The 15,518-nt window shown below is 47.4% G+C and overlaps 1 protein-coding gene across 4 annotated transcripts in view; it reads left to right on the forward strand.

Annotated features, from left to right (window-relative positions):
- Positions 1-14,883, forward strand: part of CNNM2 (cyclin and CBS domain divalent metal cation transport mediator 2) — a 182,640-nt gene extending 167,757 nt beyond the window's left edge. For 2 of the 4 annotated variants that reach the window (XR_015155294.1, XM_086377514.1), the window contains 3 exons: positions 198-263; positions 7,596-7,780; positions 8,431-14,883. Coding sequence is in view for 2 of the 4 variants with exons in the window: in XM_086377514.1 (XP_086233640.1) it covers positions 198-263; positions 7,596-7,780; positions 8,431-8,640 (461 nt within the window). In the remaining 2 variants the exon portion in view is untranslated. The remainder of the gene's footprint in view (positions 1-197; positions 264-7,595; positions 7,781-8,430) is intronic. The other 2 variants (XR_015155293.1, XM_086377515.1) reach the window with 1 other exon arrangement.
- Positions 14,884-15,518: the final 635 nt, after the last annotated feature.

Here is a 15,518-nt window from a genome sequence, read left to right on the forward strand (position 1 = left end):
ATTTCAGCCTCCCTATATTCCTCTTCCTGGAAAGCAGTGTGTGTTCTCTTGGTTTATATAATATCATATAGGCTTCTGCATATCTGGAACCGAATACTCATATGAGTAGAACAGGTATCCACTCCTGTCCCTTGATTACAGAGAGCTCCTGTCTTGCCTTTTGAAACCGTCTCACCCTGTTTTTCTCCATTTTTCAGTTCCTTTGTCCCTGTCTCGTACCTTTGTTGTCAGCAGAACAGAGTTGTTAGCAGCAGGTTCTCCAGGTAATTCTGCATGTTTCCTTTTCATAATTCTTCTGATCGCCTCCCTTGACCCCGCCAAAGCCTGGCTGGCCAGGTCTGCTCCTTCTATTCAGTTAAGGCCATTTTCAGTTTTTCTTTGAGCTCTTAAAAGTCCATGGTTCTATGACCTAAGAGTGAGCTACCCAGGAAAGCATTAGCCCTCAACAGATGGCAGAGGGTTTGGGAGCTGGGAAGGGAATCTTGAAACATGAGCAGCGATGACACTGGGAAAAGGAGAGTGGTTCTAACGTGAGTCACCAGTGTTCTCTGTAGGTCCCACCCACACCGCTGACCTTGGATTTTCGTTGCTGCCCTTTGGTTCTTTGGGTGACCTCAGCAGAGTCATGGTGTGTGGAATCTGCAGAGGCCCCAAACCCAAGGATTCTTCTGCAGAACACATTCAGCCAAAAGGCTGGAGGACTGTGAACTTTCCTTGGTTCTCCATCCTTGGAGGCCCCAGCATTCCTGTTTCTTTGGTCCTTTTTTCAGATGTCCACGTGAATGAGGTGCATGTATTTCCACCCTCCGTCAGGCAGGTGGCCCCACTTCTCCTGTCTCGCTTTCTTCTTTTTGAAACTAGTACAGTGTACATTCTTAAGGAGCTGCTGGTTCTTGCCCCGCAGGAGAATGTGGTCATGCCTTCCTAATATGTCCAGCTGCTAAAGAGAACGGCAAAGGTTTAATCTCTCTTTAATTAAAATTGCTGGGCTTTCCTACTTGGTAGTCCAATTTTTCTGTATTTTGTTCAATACAGCTTATATTTTAAAATCTGACTGAAATTTGTATCTCCTCATCCAGTTTCAGCAAAAGTCTAAAATGCCAATACTTGGTAAAGAAGGCAATACTTACTTGTCTTAGAAGGAACGTTATATTTTTCAGGTCTTTGTTCTTAAAAGATTTGAGGGTGTTTGGCCGTAAGATACTAATCAGGCTGCTTGAATCCTACCAGCTGACAGAATATATGTATGTACATATACGTATATACATATATACGTATATACATACATATACGTATATACATACATGTGTATACATAAACGTATATTTATTTATATGTATGTTGGTATTTTTTTCTCCCCTTTTATTTGCTGGCATCTGCTACTGATTTAAAATGTCCTAGATACTTCAGTAAAGTGACTTTTGGATGGAGCTCCTGGAAATGTCGTTTGTGTTTCACTTTTTCTTAGAACTTAGCGATTTCATAGTTCAGCCTGTTCCATCTGATCTAGTCATAAGAAAATCCATTTTGAGGGTCCAGGCCTTTGGGCTGCTGGCATTACAATAATAAGATACCTGATGAATGGAGGTTGAACTACACCAGTGATTTGCAAACAGTTCCACACAGGGCCTCACGGCTCTAAGGGAGGAGGCTGAGATGTTTCTTGATTGTGTCTTTATAGCTTACTAGCTAATGAAAGGATTCCTGGGTGGGATGAATAAAATATAAGCCAAGACCAAAAAAAAAAAAACCAAACAGAAAATTCTGAGAAGGCACAAGAGCAATTAAAATAGATTTTTTTTTTTGTAATTATCATCATAAAACCTTGGCACATAAATTTGGCAACAAAACCTGCCCTACGGGGTGGGAACTTGAAGTCTTTGTTATCTTTGGGTGTGAAGACTTGCACGTCTTACCACATGCTGATAAAAGGTGAGCGTGCTGGTTTCTGTTAAGTTGCAGAAAAGGTCCTGGAAAACGGTCGATGCTCTGGACTGTGGCTGTGATGCCAGGCAGTGGTTTCCTGGCAAAGGGGAGGGTTTATCTCTCAAAAAACAGAGGTCTGTGGGCTGAGAGGAAGCTAACTGGGAGTCTATAGATACCTTGGGAGACCAGAGAAATTGCCCTGTAATCCTCCTCAGGAGAAAAGTAACAAGAGACTGAGAAGCCGAAGGCCTCCTGACAGTGATCGGGCAACGCACAGGGTCTGATCAAATAAGAAAAGTGCTCTTAAAATGTTTTTATGTATTTATTTATAATTTATTTTTTGGCTGTGCCGTACGGTTTGCGGGATCTTAGTTTCCTGAACCTGGGCCCCCAGCAGTGAAAGCGCTGAGTCCTAACCACTGGACAGCCAGAACATTCCCAAATGTCTTGTTTTCATAACATTAAATTGAAACTCAAAGAAGTAAACACCATTTCAGAAGTATCTGTAGATCTGGGGCTAAAGCCTGGGGATAGAGTGGGATCCCTTATTTCACAGATGGTTGCATCTGTCAGCCTGTGCAAAGTTACCAGGAGTGCAGAGAAGCTTGATCCTGAGAGTAGGAGAGTGGTGGAGAGGTCTGGGGTGGGGCTTCAGGGGAAGACTATAATAATGTTAACGAGGCTCATTACTGGGTGTCAGACACCATGCTAAGTGCTTTACCTTATCTCATGTTGACTCATCATCAGACCTTATAAGCCGGGTGCTATTACTATTTGCTTTTTATAGATAGGGAATCTGAGGCTTAGCAAAGTTGGGCCATCTGATGAAAGTTGCTGCTGCTGCTAAGTCACGTCAGTCATGTCCGACTCTGTGTGACCCCAGAGACGGCAGCCCACCAGGCTCCCCCGTCCCTGGGATTCTCCAGGCAAGAACACTGGAGTGGGTTGCCATTGCCTTCTCCAATGCATGAAAGTGAAAAGTGAAAGTGAAGTCGTTCAGTCGTTGGTCACCTGCTAAATAGAAGATATCTGATAAATTATTAATTTGCCATGTTCTCTTAAGTGGAAGCAACAAGAGGAAGTGCTGTTGAGTTTAATTTTGACCAACAATGGAAAATTGGCTCCTGACATGAAAAGAGTAGAGAAAGTTGTGACATGAAAATTTTAGGAGACAATGAACCCATCATAGGAGCTTCCTTGGGTACTTGCCATGTTTTGTTCTGCTTGTCATATTTAAACAGGGACTTTTGCTCAATGGTCTCTCAGATGGTGGTCCAGATAGGCTAAGGAAAGATAAAATGCAAGGTGAATGGTTGAATTATTTGGCCCAGAGAAGAAGAGACAGACTTCAGAGAATTATCTTCAGACTCCTCAGGGCTATTCCAAGTAGCGGAGGAGTGGAAGTTATTCAATAGAGCTCCATAGAGTGGAGAGGCTGTCACTTGAAGTTGAGGAAGCAGATTTTGATGGCTCTGATGACAGACTTTCCAGTCGTTGAAGGGTGGGACCAGCTGAGAGCCAGTCAGAACCACATTGGAAAGAGGAGCCAGCCATCAGATGGGAGAGTACGTCCCCTTCCATCCTGTGACGTTGTGCAATCCAGTGCGGGCACTCGGTTGATATTTGTGCAATAGTTGACTAGCAAAGCGAAAACGGAAGAAGCCTTGGTGAGCGGAGGTGGGTTTTATTTTTAATGAAATGTGTTAGAAGCCATGGTGAATGTGCCTTTAAAAGCAGCAACATTTAGAGTCACCTGGATTTCCTTTCACTTTGTTTTAATGAAAGTTCTTTGAAGAATGCCCCAGCACCTAAGCTAACCTAATCAAACCTTCTAAAGGGGTTTGGTGTCTCCCAGGGTGCTTAAGTATTCTTGCCTTGAGAACCCCATGAACAGTATGAAAAGGCAAAATGTTAGGATACTGAAAGAGGAACTCCCCAGGTAGGTAGGTGCCCAATATGCTACTGGAGATCAGTGGAGAAATAACTCCAGAAAGAATGAAGGGATGGAGCCAAAGCAAAAACAATACCCAGTTGTGGATGTGACTGGTGATAGAAGCAAGGTCCGATGCTGTAAAGAGCAATATTGTATAGGAACCTGGAGTGTCAGGTCCATGAATCAAGGCAAATTGGAAGTGGTCAAACGGAGATGGCAAGACTGAACGTCGACATTCTAGGAATCAGCGAACTAAAATGGACTGGAATGGGTGAATTTAACTCAGATGACCATTATATCTACTACTGTGGGCAGGAATCCCTTAGAAGAAATGGAGTAGCCATCATGGTCAACAAGAGAGTCCAAAATGCAGTACTTGGATGCAATCTCAAAAACGACAGAATGATCTCTGTTCGTTTCCAAGGCAAACCATTCATTATCACAGTAATCTAAGTCTATGCCCCAACCAGTAACGCTGAAGAAGCTGAAGTTGAACAGTTCTATGAAGACCTACAAGACCTTTTAGAACTAACACCCAAAAAAGATGTCCTTTTCATTATAGGGGACTGGAATGCAAAAGTAGGAAGTCAAGAAACACCTGGGATATCAGGCAAATTTGGCCTTAGAATACGGAATGAAGCAGGGCAAAGGCTAATAGAGTTTTGCCAAGAGAGCGCACTGGTCATAGCAAACACCCTCATCCTACAACACAAGAGGAGACTCTACACATGGACATCACTAGATGGTCAATACCAAAATCAGATTGATTATATTCTCTGCAGCCAAAGATGGAGACGCTCTATACAGTCAGCAAAAACAAGACCAGGAGCTGACTATGGCTCAGATCATGAACTCCTTATTGCCACATTCAGACTTAAATTTAAGAAAGTGGGGAAAACCAATAGACCATTCAGGTATGACCTAAATCAAATCCCTCCCTTATGATTATACTGTGGAAGTGAGAAATAGATTTAAGGGACTAGATCTGATAGATAGAGTGCCTGATGAACTATGGATGGAGGTTCGTGACATTGTACAGGAGAGAGGGATCAAGACCATCCCCATGGAAAAGAAATGCAAAAAAGCAAAATGGCTGTCTGAGGAGGCCTTACAAATAGCTGTGAAAAGAAAACAAGTGAAAAGCAAAAGAGAAAAGGAAAGATATACCCATTTGAATGCAGAGTTCCAAAGAATAGCAAGGAGAGATAACAAAGCCTTCCTCAGCGATCAGTGCAAAAAAATAGAGGAAAACAATAGAATGGGAAAGACTAGAGATCTTTTCAAGAAAATTTGAGATACTAAGGGAACATTTCATGCAAAGATGGGCTCAATAAAGGACAGAAATGGTATGGACCTAACAGCAGCAGAAGATATTAAGAGGTGGCAAGAATACATAGAAGAACTGTACAAAAAAGATCTTCGTGACCAAGATAATCATGATGGTGTGATCACTCACCTAGAGCCAGACATCCTGGAACGTGAAGTCAAGTGGGCCTTAGAAAGCATCACTATGAACAAAGCTAGTGGAGGTGATGGGATCCCAGTTGAGCTATTTCAAATCCTGAAAGATGATGCTGTGGAAGTGCTGCACTCAATATGCCAGCAAATTTGGAAAACTCAGCAGTGGCCACAGGACTGGAAAAGGTCAGTTTTCATTCCAATCCCAAAGAAAGGCAATGCCAAAGAATGGTCAAACTACCGCACAATTGCACTCATCTCACACGCTAGTGACGTAATGCTCAAAATTCTCCAAGCCAGGCTTCAGCAATACGTGAACCGTGAACTTCTGATGTTCAAGCTGGTTTTAGAAAAGGCAGAGGAACCAGAGATCAAATTGCCAACATCTGCTGGATCATGGGAAAAGCAAGAGAGTTCCAGAAAAACATCTATTTCTGCTTTATTGACTATGCCAGAGCCTTTGACTGTGTGGATCACAATAAACTGTGGAAAATTCTGAAAGAGATGGGAATACCAGACCACCTGACCTGCCTCTTGAGAAACCTATATGCAGGTCAGGAAGCAACAGTTAGAACTGGACATGGAACAACAGACTGGTTCCAAATAGGAAAAGGAGTCCATCAAGGCTGTATATTGTCACCCTGCTTATTTAACTTATATGCAGAGTACATCATGAGAAATGCTGGACTGGAAGAAGCACAAGCTGGAATCAAGATTGCCGGGAGAAATATCAATAACCTCAGATATGCAGATGACACCACCCTTATGGCAGAACGTGAAGAGGAACTAAAAAGCCTCTTGATGAAAGTGAAAGTGGAGAGTGAAAAAGTTGGCTTAAAGCTCAACATTCAGAAAACGAAGATCATGGCATCTGGTCCCATCACTTCATGGGCAATAGATGAGGAAACAGTGGAAACAGTGTCAGACTTTATTTTGGGGGGCTCCAAAATCACTGCAGATGGTGATTGCAGCCATGAAATTAAAAGACACTTACTCCTTGGAAGGAAAGTTACGACCAACCTAGATAGCATATTCAAAAGCAGAGACATTACTTTGCCAACAAAGGTTCGTCTAGTCAAGGCTATGGTTTTTCCTGTGGTCATGTATGGATGTGAGAGTTGGACTGTGAAGAAGGCTGAGCACCAAAGAATTGATGCTTTTGAACTGTGGTGTTGGAGAAGACTCTTGAGAGTCCCTTGGACTGCAAGGAGATCCAACCAGTCCATTCTGAAGGAGATCAGTCCTGGGTGTTCACTGGAAAGACTGATGCTAAAGCTGAAACTCCAATACTTTGGCCACTTCATGCGAAGTGTTGACTCATTGGAAAAGACTCTGATGCTGGAAGGGGTTGGGGGCAGGAGGAGAAGGGGACGACAGAGGATGAGATGGCTGGATGGCATCACCGACTCGATGGACATGAGTTTGAGTGAATTCCCGGAGTTGGTGATGGACAGGGAGGCCTGGAGTGCTGCTGTTCATGCAGTCGCGAAGAGTCGGACACGACTGAGCGACTGAACTAAACTGCTGCTGCTGCTGCTGCTGCTAAGTCGCTTCAGTCGTGTCCGACTCTGTGTGACCCCATAGATGGCAGCCCACCAGGCTCCCCCGTCCCTGGGATTCTCCAGGCAAGAACACAGGAGTGGGTTGCCATTTCCTTCTCCAATGCACAAAAGTGAAAAGTGAAAGTGAAGTTGCTCAGTCGTGTCTGACTCCTAGGGACCCCGTGGACTGCAGCCTACCAGGCTCCTCCGTCCATGGGATTTGCCAGGCAAGAGTACTGGAGTGGGTTGCCATTGCCTTCTCCGGAACTGAACTGAGGGTGCTTAAAATCCCGAGATGTCCTGAGGCTCCCTTTCAGGGATTTTACTGGGGTCAGAGGCAAAAATAACGGGTTTGGCTGGGAAGTATGAACAGATAGACCTATTTTGATCCTTTAAAAACACGTACTGACTTAGGAACATTCTCAAGCATTTTTGCTCCTGGCAAAATGATGCTGTGCTGCCTTCCTGCAGCCCAGGCCTTTATCAAGTAGCTTTTGTGTCTGGGGCCTCGCCTTCCCTGACATAGCATGCGGCCACGGGTCTTTGCTTATTGGAGACTCGGTGTGTTCATGTGGATGGGGCTGGGAATCTGTTGCAGGAGAAGCCGTAAGCACGCTGTCAGAGACCCTGAAGCTGAGCTTGTTTATTACTTTACTTGGAAAATAAAGAGCTGACTTTGAGTGACATCTGACCTCACTTAAAAGGCAGCTGGGTTTTTTTTTTTCCTCCTTTTCCAGGTGAAAACAAGTCACCTCCTCGCCCGTGTGGCTTGAATCACTCAGACTCTCTCAGTCGCAGCGACCGAATTGATGCGGTAACGCCGACGCTGGGGAGTAGCAACAATCAGCTCAACTCTGCATTCCTCCAGGTCTACATCCCTGACTACTCAGTGCGAGCCCTCTCCGATCTGCAGTTTGTTAAGGTGAGAGGGAAGGGTGGCCCGGCTAGGCCTAGCAGGGGAAGGTCTGCTTCCCTTGTGAGCAGGTGGCTCCCTGGCCCCTGCGTGGAGCCTTCCTTGGTCATTTTGCGGGGGCCCTGCCTCCAGCTCCTGTGCCTCCGCCTCCGCCAGGGAAGACCAGTGATCTCCCTGGCTCTGTCCAGTGAGCTGCCAAATCAGATGTAGCTTTCTCTTTCAGGGAACGAGAGCTGGAGATGGTAAGAAAAAGAGGAAACCTTTTCAGCCAGTCTTCACGGACTTCTGAGAAACTTGGAGGATTTGCTAGGGAGAACCCTCAACTTACTTCCTCCCCCGAGACAGAGCTTTTTTCTCAGTCTGGAATAAAGATGGCTTTGAGGGGATGAGCCAGCTCTAGCTGATGGAAGCCTATCTCCATTTTCTAGTCTGGGTGGAATTTTGAGACAGACTTTGGATATAGCTTATGCCAGTATAAACTGACCTGTTCGTAGAGTCAATGTGAACTGTACAAAGTGACTGAAGGATGGTTTTCACCTAGGGCAGCTACTTGGGGCCCTTCAGGGGATATAAGGTATAATAAATATAATGCCATGTGGAGAAAAGATAGCCTAAAAATATTATCTTGGTTTGTTTTCTGTACCATCTCCTGGCCCCAGATCTCAAGACAGCAATACCAAAATGCCTTGATGGCATCCCGGATGGACAAGACTCCTCAGTCTTCAGACAGTGAAAACACTAAAATTGAATTGACTCTTACGGAGCTGCACGATGGGTTGCCGGATGAGACGGCCAACCTGCTCAACGAACAGAACTGTGTGACGCACACCAAGGCCAACCACAGCCTGCACAGCGAAGGCGCCATCTAGGGCGCCCGGCCCCATAACCAGGCCGCCGGCCTCCCGCCGTCCGACCGTGAATCCCACTAGTGTGAGCTTGTGTGCCATGCTGCATCCTGCAACGTCCTGACACCAAAGACTCTGTCCCCTTCCTGGAAGCAGCAGAGGAGGCCGGGGAGGGCAGGCATGGAAACCGGAGACAGGAAGTAGACAGCCAGGGCGTGGCATTTCGAGATTATGGAGATGAACTTCTTCCGCCCAAATAGAATCATGTTTATTTTTTCAGCTGTACCTTTTATCATTATTCACTCTCCTCCTCCCTCGATTTGCATGAAGTTGAAAATTGTCGCGATTTATTTTTTTCCGAGAGATCATGTTTTTAAAAAGTGTCTTTTGCAGAGTTGTAAGTTGTTCTGTCTGAACTCTGCTGTGACCCCATGATGTGACCGTTAGAGGATGGACTTGTCCCTCCAGTGGCCTCCCTTGGGCCCTCCCTCCCCACCGCCCCAGGGAGGGGCACCCTTCCTCTGTGCCCCAGTGGGTGTCGCTATCGAACCTGAAGGATGAATGACACAGACCTGCGAAGGCTGTCAGCCCTGCGGTGGAGCCTGAACAGGGACCCGCAGTTGCCTCTCTGAGCTCAGTGTTGTTTTAAGTTAATGTTTAACCGTGTCCCTTCCCCTCAGAAAGGTTTAACATTTGCTTGGAATGTGATTTTGCTCCCACTCTAAGGAATTTTTTTTATCACCAAAATGAATGTTAATGAATTTTAAACTGATGGTTTATCTTTGCAAGAGGCCAGGGTGGATCCCCCCAACATTCCCCCAGCCTGGGACCTCTGGCTCAGCCAAGCCTCTTCCCCGTCTGAACCTCCAGAGCGCCGTCATCCCATCCCACCCCCGGCCTTGCTCTTGTTAACCCAAGATGCTGCTACACAGATGCCAAATGGAAATCTTCCACAGGGCCCTCAAGTAAACTCGAGGTGTGTCGTCCACGCTCCTGCCCTTCCTGCTGGGTCGGTATGTGGTTGTTAGAAAAGCAGTCAGACCTTCCAGCTGTGCTCTGTGCCCCGCCGAGAAGGCGCGTCCAGACCCATGTGTCTCATGGAGGGAACTCTGGGGACTGCCAGCCCCTGCCCCCCCGTCCAGGGAGCCAACTGTCCCTCTTCCCCTCAGCCCTGGGCCCACGGGGCCCAGCAGGGTTGGGCTCTGTGCCTCTGCCTCGGACTCGGCCCATGCCAGAGAGGCTGCCTGTAACAGCCAGGGTCAGTTTGGCCCCAAACAGGGATTCAGAAACCAAATGTGTGTCATGGCCATTTCATGTGTGTCTCTGTCTTATTTTAATACCAGATTCATCATGTGTAGTGAGATTAATGTCAGGAGGTATTTCTTGAATGACTGAATTCTTAACTCTTAGCTGTGTTTTAAGTGTTAACCCAAGGGATATGTGCATTTTGGGGGCAACATTCATACACTGAAGTGACTTCCTACTGACCACAGTTTTTAAGGTAGACCCGTCAGTCCACGCTGTGTCCAGCCTCTAGGCAAGAAGATAGCGTTTCCTCCATTGGGTCTTACTGCACGAAGGGAAGCCCTGGGGCTAAGCAGCAGTTTCTTCTCCTTCCTCCAGGTAGGACTGTGCACCCCAGGCTGGGTGCTGGTGGGTGGGAGCTGTGGTCGGGGAAGAACCAGAAGCACGCTGGGCCTGCCTCCCAGGGAGCAGCTCGGCGGCCCCAGTGTCGTATGTGTGCCCGGCACATGGCTTCCCCTGGTGCGGCGGTCCTGGAGCATCTTCCCAGAAGGTGCCATGTCCCTTGGTGAGGGAAGTACTGCCTCACTTGGTAGAAGTCACTGGGGTGCCCCTTTAGGGGCTGAGTGGCCTGTTGCCAGCACCCAAGACACCACCAATGGGATGGCACTGCCGCCGTCAGGCTCGACATAAAGTTTAAAGGTCTTGCTTTCTTAAGATGCGTTGAGCTGAGCACACTGCCAGCGTGATGTGACTCGGAAACTGGGATTGTCTGTGTAGGGGGGCGTGCAGGAATGAGAGTTCCCTGTAATAAGGGAAACTTGGGCCTTGCTGGGGAAGGTTTCTGAGCCAGCCCCCGGGCCACACTCCGGGCCAGGACAGTACTTGCCGTCCCTGGTGGAGCCAGGCTGCCAAGCCGTGGTACCTCTGGCCTCCAGGATCTCCGCCTGTCAGCTTCCCCTGGCCGATCTGCTCTGACCTGCCTCCCCACACAGTGCATCTCCAGCATGTCGCCACTGGAAGCAGCCTCTGGAACCACTGTTAGCGTGCTGGATCTTCTGGAGTCCACCTGCTCCTCTGAGAATCGTAAAGCCCTGCTGAGAGGATTCCAGCTGCTGGCTCCTTGGCTTCAGGGAGAAATGGATAACTTTTCCACATTGCCATACCTGCTCAGTGTGGCTCTGTGAAAAGTCCTCTCTAAAGGAGCTGGTGGCAAGAGGGCTTTGCCGTGGGGCTCCTGGAGGATGAAATTTTAGTCTCCCAAGTTCGTATTTATTTTCTATAAACTACTCTTTACCTTTGATTTTTCACACTGTTTTATAGCAACAGGGAATCCCAAGTAGGTCCTGTCTGGTCCCTGAAGGAATGAAAGCTAACATTTGGCAACAGTTACATCTCCTTTGAGGAAAGCTTAGGACCCTTCAGATGTAACACTCAACATCTGAGAGAGAGAGATCTCTTCCAGGCCCCACTTTCCTTCTGGAAACTAAATTCAGGCTGTGGAAGGAGAGATGCTGGCTCATTGCTTCTGTGAGGCAGGCGAGCAGGAGAATGACTTGGGCTTAGAAGGTCTGTGCAATTTGTGTCTGTAAAGTAAACGGGAGCAGGGCAGAGAAAGATCTCAGATAGTTGAGATCTTGATGTGTGGTGGCTAGTCCTTAGCACCACCGGTGGATCGTCCTCTCCTTGGGCTGCTGGGTTTGTAAGCGTGGGTGAGGAAGTGGTTCAAGGAGCAGACACAGGCCCCAGGGTTCCGAAGCGTGTGGGAGCCCTACCATCCGGCCCAGGGCCTCGCTGTCCTCTTCAGGGTCCTCGGGGCCCCTGCTGCGAGCCCTGGCTCTGAGGGACCAGACAGGGCCACCTCCTGCTCCTGAGCAGCCATTCCGGCATCCCGAATGTTCCTCCTGGAACTAGATTCTGGTATCCAGGTGTTGCCAGGACAATCTGCTTTTTCTTCATAAATGAGACTTGCTAGTGCTTTAGAGGTTCCCTCTCTTAATTCTCTGTTCATCCAATATCAAGTGTTTAAACTTTTAGGAAAACAGAACCTTAAGATTTGTGCATGGAAATTGGGATGTTAGTCAACTTACAGTTAGCTTAAGCCTTGGTTCTTACATAATTTGAATTTGAAAGGGCACCCTGTGTAACTTTCCTCTCCTCCCTCCCTCACCTCACTTCTGGAAGAGAGCTCAGTGCCCATGCTGACAGGACTGTCTTCCCTCGGTGGGAAGAATAGGGCATCTTGCCATTTCCTAATAATATTTCAAGGAACTTTTGTGCACGTGTTGAATGTAAAACTTCACACTATTATGGAACATTAACTGTGAATATATTGACCTGTGCTGTCCCCGGTACCATACAGTTAAAGGACCAGCTTTTCCATGTCTTGGAAAACAGTGCTAGATACAAGAAGTGCATTTCCCTTAGGAAATGAAGCAACAGGAATTTGGGCTAAGCAGGGGCCATGAACTTCTGTCCTCAGATTACCTCAAGTCGAGGAGCAGACCTAAGTAGGCCCTGGCCCACTGAGCCTGTGTCATGGCTGGTCAGAAACAAAACCCAACCCTGTCACCTTCTGAAAACCAGCCAGGGATCTGACCACTTTCTCCTTTCCTGGGCCAGGAGACCAGTATCCCTCCAGTGTTCGCCAGGGCCCAGTCCAGGTAGAGGACTCACCTGGGCTGCACAGGAAGGTGCTCACCTTGTTCCCTGGGATTCTAAGCAGGAGGCCACCAGGGAGGATTGGCCTGGGACATGTCACATGACACAAGCTTCGTGTTAGCACGAGGGCGGGATACAACGCCCCTCTCCACTTTGATCCTGGAGATGGTTTTTCTTGCATAGTGGTGGGGACTGCCAGACTGAGCTGGGCAGTTCAGGGCGTGGAGCTTTCTGAAGTGCCACTGCACACTTTCTTACTTGAGGACATGGGCTCTGGTCCCAGGTCAGGTGTGGTTCTGTTATGGCCTCCAGACTAGTGGTGCTTCAGGCTAGCAAGGGCATCTTGGAGGGTTGGCAGGTTAATGCAGAATTAGAGGGGATTTAAGGAGTTCAATATGAAAGTGATTTGGGAATTCAGAAACTTTTCCCATGTAAACGTTATCAGTGAGGAACCTACTCAGTGGATTTTTATACCTCAGGGCCATTTGCAGATTTTTATCTTTCAACATTTCTTTTGTATTTGAGTGGGCTGTTAGAAGAGATGAGTTTGGGGAATGTTGTTCATTTGCTGTTCGTTGCCTCTGTTTTTGGATGTGCAAAGCACCCAAGCCAAGCTTGCTCAAGGCTGTGATGGTGGGCCTTCCACCTCCACCACGTGCGGGCATCCTTCCTACAGGGAGCGCTTACGAGCTGGCTTTCCTCCTGCCCTGTCTGGAGATGCCAGAAGTCCGTGGTCAGCCCTGAGAACAGGAGGGAAGAGGGCAGTTCACAGCAGCTGCAGCACCTGAGGCAGCTTTCCATCCCACCATCTTGGGCTGGGAACCTTCTTTGCGGACTTCTGTGGTTGACTTGGCTCAAGTGAGCTTTCTCTCTGTATATGCTAGAGCCACTGACATCATCTCAGAGGAATTGTTTTAAATATCGGGCTGTACTTGAAGCAACATGGAAACAAAAGGTTCCAAGTGGCAGGAGAGTAAAGTTCTAGGAGTTTGCATGCCAAGGTTTATATGTACACACATCCAACACGCACTGTAAAACTTGAGTTGAGTACTCATTTTCAAGTTTGAATACCCACTGGGTATCAGACATGAACGACTTGGAAGAATGACTGAGAGTACTGTCTTCATTGGCAGCATATCTTCTGGCATTTGCCCACATCTGACCAACAAGGATTCCTTTGAGAAGTGGGCCCAGATTCCTCTTCAGACTTACCCTGGAGAGAACTGTCAAGTGTGGACCTGGAGGACCTTGGGTGCCTGCCCTTAAGTTGGAGGCCCAGGCCCCTTGGGTGTAAACAGCTGGTTGCAGGCTCACAGAGCAGAAGGGAGAGGGAGAAAAAAGGAAGGCCTCAGGCCTCTCATTGCCCAGAGCCCAGCCTCACTCCTGGTTCATTACTCCCCGTGTCTAAAGTCTACTGTGAAGGTGGAGTGTGTCAGTCCATTGACTTTTCATTTCCGGAGTCCTTTAAGTCCACAAATGTATATGCTTTATTTTATATTATTATTTATTATGTACATACGCCTCTACTGTTAGTGCATCGTCTGTGACTAAGATGAGATCTGTTCCCGAGCCCCTCATCCATGGAGCCTAGGCTTCTGTTGTCTTTCAGAGTGGATGAGAAGGAGCAGTTTTGTTTATTTTCGTCTTAAACACGTTGCTGCTCTTATGTTGGTCCTAGTGTGCCAGGCCCTTTACTGGACCCGCCTCTGTTCCTGACAGCAAGTGTTTTGAGATGAGGATGGAGGCAGGTCTCCTACTTCATGGCAGGGCCTCTTCAGGGACCTCCGTGAAATACTTTAGAGGTGGTTTCATGGTGACTGGGTCTGTTCTCTAGGCAGTGGTACAGCATGGCTTTGAGGCCAGGGCCTCCACTCCCACAATCCGAAGCCAGGTTGGTGGCCTGGCCCCACAACAGGGATGGTCTCCAGTTCCCACCTTGGATCACGGGGTCCATCTCTGTGCACCAGGGAAGCTGCCTACCCACCTGGGCTTCTGAGATGCCTTTTGGTTTTGAGGTCCAATGCCAGCACTGCCTTGGCGCCTCACAGAAGACCTGCTTTGAGTCTGATTTCCACCCTCCTTAGTCTTAACTCACTGTATCATAGTGTACATTTCATGCTTTGCGCAGCGAAGTTTTCTGAACACAGTTATCTAGAGCTGTGTCCATAAACCTAAATAAGCACAAATGACATGTATAGGTTTCATGAGCTGATTGTCATAATGAATGCATTTTATAATTCAAACGATGTTGTAGATTTACAATCTATTTATTTTGTATCAATTTATTTGTAAATTTTGTGATTGTTTTAAAAGGTTTTTGTTCATTTCTATTATTCTATTTAGATAAATGATGATTTCTGTTCACCCTTCTAGCGAATGTGTCTTCCCTCTCTCCCCTATCACCTCTGCCAACACAGGCCTCGTCCCCTGCTTAGTGGGAAAGCTGAGATTGATTGTCACCAAGGCAACACAGCGGGGCATTTCCTTTGGATGTACACTACCAAGTCTTACATTAAAAGAGAAGCAGGTGCTAGAACTTGAGCCTCCAACTTCCAGCCTCGTACTCCAACTTCCAGCCAACAGCAGGGCTGTCTTCTCTTTTTCAAGGATCATAATCTGTTCCCCATCAGTTCATTTTAGATAAAGATGCTGGGGGTACCCATTGAAACTGCCCCAGACATTTGCAGCTCCATCACTAAAAACACATTTCAGCTGGCAAATGCCTTGACTGTTTTTTCCCTAGGCAAGCCCAGAGGCCTCATTCAAGCCTCTCAGTTGGCTCTTAAAGATGAAAATGGCTCTGCAGATCTTTCTCTGTGATGGGAAGCCTAATACAATGGTTGCAAGAGGCACAGATGGTCTACCAAGTTAAAATCAAGGGCATGAGTGTGGTGAGTCATGGTCGGATGCTCTTCAGGATTCCGTGGGCCTGCCTGATTCCTGTGTGAGCCCCATCCTCTCCCACTGCCACTTCTATTCCAGGCTTCTCCTCCTTACCC

The sequence above is a fragment of the Bos grunniens genome, chromosome 26 (genome assembly GCF_055505025.1).
Source record: "Bos grunniens cultivar Pamir isolate PY7600 chromosome 26, Bosgru_T2T1.0, whole genome shotgun sequence".
NCBI lineage: Eukaryota > Metazoa > Chordata > Mammalia > Artiodactyla > Bovidae > Bos > Bos grunniens.